We start from the raw sequence: 5,899 nt of genomic DNA, 5'->3' as shown, positions 1-5,899 counted from the left end.
AGAGGCAAAGCACAAAGGTTTCAGAGCTGTATCAGAAAGTCATAGCTCGTTAAATACGAATACAGTGGAGAGACAACTTTTTAGCTTTCTTTTAAAAATCGCAAGTGAGCTGGCTCCCCTGATATCTGTACGTGGTGTGTTACAGAGCATAATTATCTAAGTCTACAACCCTGATTTTGCTTTGACTGTTGCTGGAAACATCCAATAAACCAGCAGCAGATGTTTGCAGTGATCGTGACGGCAAACAGTTTTCTCGTTGTTTAGTGTCACAGTTTACGTTTGCGCAGCCACAGGCAAGCCCGCAGCCTGACAGCCACTGCTCAGGGGAACAAAGCCCGCCACTCTCCTCCCTCGCGGTGCATTTTGGGACTTTATGTAAAACCAATATGGCGGCCGCCTGTGGCAGAGCGCTTTGTAAGGTCGGCTGGAATATTTCGGCATCTCCAGTCGCCCGTCGGCCCGGTACCGTTTCCTACCTGGTGGGGAATGTGAGTGCACACGGGTCCCGCAGGGCGTACGGCACCGGCGGGCCCGAAGTCCGCTCCAAGCTCCTGTCCTCTCTGCGAGCAGGAGGAGGCAGGGTGCTGGGCTGTGCCTTCCTGCTCGGTGGAGGTTTGGGTTTATATCACACTGTGAAGTTCACTGCCCAGCAGCACCTGGCCGAGGAGGAGACCAAGGTGAGTGTCCGTCCACCTGGGTCGGTACGGCGGTGACACAGTCAGCTGGTAAACGGTGCTCCGCTGATGTGTGGTGACAGTTTTCCATTTGAAAAACTTGGCTGCAGACAGTCATCTGAATACAGTGATGGTAGTACATAAGTACATACTCAGATACTGTACTTAAATACACATTTATCTGACTATATCCACTTCATGCTATATTTCACATTTAAGAGGGAATAAATATTGTCCTCTTCACTCAACTGCATTTATTTAACGGTTTTAGGTACTCTGCAGATTCACATCATTGACACAAAATATAATGAACGATTACATTCTGGTGTATTATTATAGATTAAGCTACGCCGCCAGTTTATATAGAAATTAAAATTAGCTCCACTTTTACAAGCTAATGCTTACACATGAATATATTGTTAAATTAAATATGTTATTCTGAAATGGGCCACTCTGCACAATGAATACTTCTACTTTTTGTACTTCAAGTACATTTTACTGTAAACACTTTGAACTTCGAGTCTTTACAGATTTACAGACTGCAGGACTTCATCTACAGGTGTCCCTCCATTTCTGCTCATCATCATTAATTCAGTGCACGGTGATCAGCCCATACTGAGTCACCTTTACTTGACCACAAACTCTCATTGTCTGGACCAGCATTGTTCACACCCACATAACTGTATTTGAGGTCCCATGTTTTTCAGGGTAACTTGATAAATGTGTCAGGTTCCAGCTGTGCATAATAAAACATCAAGAGTGTTTTATCATGGTAACGACAGCATCTTGTCAGCCTACTTGAAAACTGAACAGAAGATAAAAAATATATATTTGATATTGTCCTAAGTGCTGGTTTACCAACTCCAAAGAACACTGTATACATGGTGTTTTAGATGGTTTGTGATAATCGGATAAAACTGTAAAAAAAAAACAAAAAAAAACAGCAAGATAATAATAATATACATCAGAAGCAGCCTTTATAACGGGAGCCTTAATGGTGGATCCTCTTTCCTCTGCTGCTGCGTTCCAGGTTTCAGGAGGAGGCGTGAAGTTGACTCTGTACCAGTACAAGACCTGCCCCTTCTGCAGCAAGGTGCGGGCCTTTCTGGACTACCATGGGCTGCCGTATGAGATCGTGGAGGTGAACCCGGTGATGAGGCAGGAGATCAAGTGGTCAGCCTACAGAAAAGTTCCCATCCTGATGGTGGATGGCGAACTGGTAAGATGGTCGAATGAAAAACACTTGACGAGTGACAAAATGTTTCCCACGCTACGATCAGTTAGTTCGACTACACTTTGTTTTGGCGCGAGTTGCTGAGTTCTGCGGACGTCGGCTGTAGAGATGTCTGTCCTCTCTTGAATATAATGGAACTCGATGGCTTGTGTTGCTCAAAGTGCCAAATAAAAAAGACATTTGAAAAACTCTTTCTCTCTCCAGAATCATGACCCAATTATTCAAAATAATCCACAGACCTTGTTGTGAACAGTTTCATGTACAAACTATTTTTGAACATTACAGCTCAGCCAAGGAGGACGCCATTAATGTTTCCATCCCGCGCCGTCACAAGCTCCTGCCTCTCCTCCACGAGGTGATGCAGTGATACGGTTGGTGGGTGTAGTTCAATAGAAAGAAAATAGTTCCGACATGAGATTATCTTGAGTAACTGGGTCATGATTTCTGCAGAGACATTACTGTTGGCGCTTTGAGAAACACAAGCTGAGCACCATCTAGCTCCATTATTGTCAAGAGAAGGCAGACATCTGCTTATCTCCGGAGCTCAGGAAGTCACACCCAAAATATCTTCTTTAAAGTCATCTCACCCTCACAGGAAGTAACACACCTTCTACCTGAAAGCCAGTGTTTCCATGTCAGACCTGGTTAAAACTGGAGGAAAAACCTTTTCTCAGCCACTTTAATTCGGACATTAAATATGTGAATCAACAGCAGAGAGCTGATTCAAGTCTTTCCAGTCTGATCATGACATGTTGTCCTGGGGAAATTCAGAAGTGAAACTGCTTATTTTTCTTTATTTTCCCCATAAATGTGCAGTCATTGTCAAAGAAACCTCCACAGCTTTTTGTCTTTTCTCTCTTCTGTCGCTCATCTGCAGCAACTGAATGACTCGTCTGTCATCATCAGCTGCCTCAAGACATATTTAATCAACAAGTAAGTTGGAGGTTGTCTCATGTGATTATGAAATGTTTTCTTTTGATAATTATTAGAAAGTTATCTGCATGACCAGTGCAAACCCATTAACCTCGCCGTTTCCTGCTCCTCAAATGGAGGTATTTTATGCTTTTGTCACACATGACAGTACAGGACAGGAGTGTCTGGGTTTGGGACTGTGTTGGTCAGACAAAATAAGACATTTGAAGACATCAGCTTGGACTGTGGCATTTTCCAGTCGAAGCAAACAATTAAGACAATAATACGCAGATTAAGAAATCATGAAAATAGTTGTCACTTTTCAAAAATTGCTTAGGTAAATAGAACCAAACCTATGTGATGGATAGATGAGGGACAGGAGAGAGACAACAGACTGTAAATGTGAACCTTTGTCATCCAGGGACAAAAGTGTGTCTGAGATCCTTCGCTGCTACCCAGAGCTGAAGTTTGTGAATGACAGTGGGAAGGAGGTGACGGAGTACTCCAACAGGTACTGGCTGATGCTGAGTGAGGCCGAGACGTTGAAGGTTTACCCCGAGAAGGGAATGCAGAAGTAAGTCCAGACCTGCTGCTCACACACAAACCACGAACTCTACAGTCACTATCTGATAAAATGATTCTCTTTGGGCCACATCTGGTCGGCCAGCAGTACAGAACACTTTCATTACATAAACAACATGAAAGTCTCTTTGCTTTCAGAGAGGAGATGAAGTGGCGTCAGTGGGCCGATGATTGGCTCGTGCATCTCATATCTCCCAACGTGTACCGAACCACCGGTGAGGCCCTGGCCTCCTTCGACTACATCGTTCGCGAGGGCAAGTTTGGGACTTACGAAGGTTTCTTTGCCAAATATGTCGGCGCTGCAGCCATGTTTTTCATCTCAAAAAGGCTGAAGAGTCGGTGAGTTCCACATGAAGAAGTATGTTAGCGATCCTCAGTCCAGACTGAGTTTGATTTTGCAAGCAGGAGGAACTGCCTCTGTGTGTTGTAGAGATGTGTCTGGTTGTTGCTTATGGGATTAGCGCTTGTAGTTTCTTTACTTTGGAGTCAGTGATTGGATGTCAAAGTGGGGATTCCTTTCCCGTTTTTGACACAACAGACACAACCTGCAGGACGACGTTAGGCAGGATCTCTACGCAGCAGTCAACAGCTGGGTGGCGGCCATCGGCAAGAAGAGGAAGTTCATGGGCGGAGATGAACCCAACCTGGCCGACCTGGTGAGGGAACACACCTGTCTCTCTCTGCAGGTTTTCATATTTGTGACACACAGTGACAGGCTAACAGGCTAAAAAGTCACCATACATAGTGTTAGCATAATAATCAAATTCAGTGTCTAATATTAAACACGTTTGTAACATGCAGACTTTTAGCATGTTAGCATGCTAACAATATCACGTTTTGGTAGTGTTAATGTATGAATTCATTATTGGTTTATACAGTGGCAGAACAGAAGCTGACATCTTCAAATTGATCATTGCTTTTTTTTTTTACCTGCCTAGTGGTAAGAATTTGAGAGCGAGCTATATTTCATCCGTCTAAAACCATTATTTTATCACGTGTGATAAACATTGCCACCTTTACATCATGATGTTCGGGCTCCAGGTTTTTTGTTGTCAGCCTTTGTATCGCTTTCCTCTGTCTGCAGGCAGTGTTTGGCGTCCTCAGAGTGATGGAGGGCCTGCAGGCGTTTGACGACATGATGGCGAACACCAAGGTCAAATACTGGTACAGACGCATGGAGAGAGCGTCACTCAACCACGAGGGCCGCGTCTGAGGTCAAGCTGAGTCAAACAGCTGGAGGAGACTGCAGAACACAGAGCGCATCCAGCCTCAAAAAGACTGAACAGTGACCCGCATCTGGAAGCAAGACGTCCTGCTTTGATTGTGGATAGTTCGGTTTGAGAACGTTCACTATGGCCCTGATTGATTTCCTGCCAGACACACGAGTGGAAACCTGTTGATTTGTTTGAGTGAACTGCAGACATTTATGGAGAGAAAAGATCACACACATGAAAATACTGTTGACACAAATGTAATTTTACCGTTAAATAACAGCTACTTTGGGGAGCAACTGTCACGTCTGCTGTTCATTTCAGCATTTTTTTACTGACCTCTACTGGTGAACTGCTGTAACTGCATCAAACATACTGTTATATTGATATTGAAACACACCCGACCAATGCAGTAAACATTTTCACGTTTTGGGGGGGTGATAATGTCACTTATGCTCTCTTTAAGAGTCAGCCTGCAGGGTTTCCATGCATTTCTGGAAAACATTGTTAGGACTTGAATTGGTGTCATAAAAAGTCATAACCAAAAAAAAGTAATTTTGGGAGCTGCTTGTATTTCATGCACAGTACTGTATAATGTTTCTAGATTGACACAGTCTACTACTACAGCAGGTCTCAACCAAAGATTGTGATCTTCCAAGCTTCTTGTGCTGATGAGAAAAATAAGAACAAATCTTTTTCTTCAGATTTTGGAAATTTGTTGCCCATTTTATCTCATAAATATTGAAGTTTTAGCTTTCAAGCTCTTCTGACTGTAACAAAGGGAACAGAGAGAAAACAAAAGAAATGAAATGAGTCGGCGCTCAAGTGCACATCACTGAGCTTAAAGTGATGGGATGTGGAGGGTTTGGTCTGGTTGACTCTCAGGTTGCTCAGATAATTTATCATTTAATTTAATTTCAAAGGCAGACACGTTGTTGCCCTGGATGTTACAGCCTATGTCGATTTTCTTCCTGGTTCAGTAGTTTCTGTGTTAACTCGTCACAGATATCATGAGATCAGGTTATCTCTGTGGTTTGTTTGGATTTTCAGATTTGGAGGAATCTGAGTTTGTTTCTCTGTGTAACTGATGCAGGATCAGTCTGGCAGTGAGAAATCAATATGGTCTCAGTTGCTGTTTTCTTCGGGATAAAATAAAATGGTAAGAACTGGTGAGCTGCCAGTTTGAATGTACTTAATATGCAAACTGCAGATCAATTTATGACTTAACTATTAAAACCAACTCAATGTGCATAGTTGTAAAGAGGTCAAATAAAAAGGAGACCTGG

The 5,899-nt window shown here is 43.2% G+C and overlaps 1 protein-coding gene across 1 annotated transcript; it reads left to right on the top strand.

Annotated features, from left to right (window-relative positions):
* The first annotated feature begins 371 nt into the window (after window positions 1-371).
* ptgesl (prostaglandin E synthase 2-like) lies at window positions 372-5,899 on the top strand. The gene is made up of 7 exons (XM_070964765.1): window positions 372-677; window positions 1,705-1,893; window positions 2,786-2,841; window positions 3,242-3,394; window positions 3,541-3,741; window positions 3,941-4,058; window positions 4,487-5,899. Exons 1-7 carry the CDS (start codon window positions 387-389, stop codon window positions 4,613-4,615), a joined length of 1,137 nt encoding a protein of 378 aa, XP_070820866.1. The 5' UTR covers window positions 372-386; the 3' UTR covers window positions 4,616-5,899.

Source organism: Chaetodon trifascialis, chromosome 6 (assembly GCF_039877785.1).
Source record: "Chaetodon trifascialis isolate fChaTrf1 chromosome 6, fChaTrf1.hap1, whole genome shotgun sequence".
Taxonomy (NCBI): Eukaryota; Metazoa; Chordata; class Actinopteri; order Chaetodontiformes; family Chaetodontidae; genus Chaetodon; species Chaetodon trifascialis.
The sequence above is the reverse complement of the archived record's forward strand: the minus strand, read 5'-3'. Positions and strand labels throughout refer to the sequence as shown.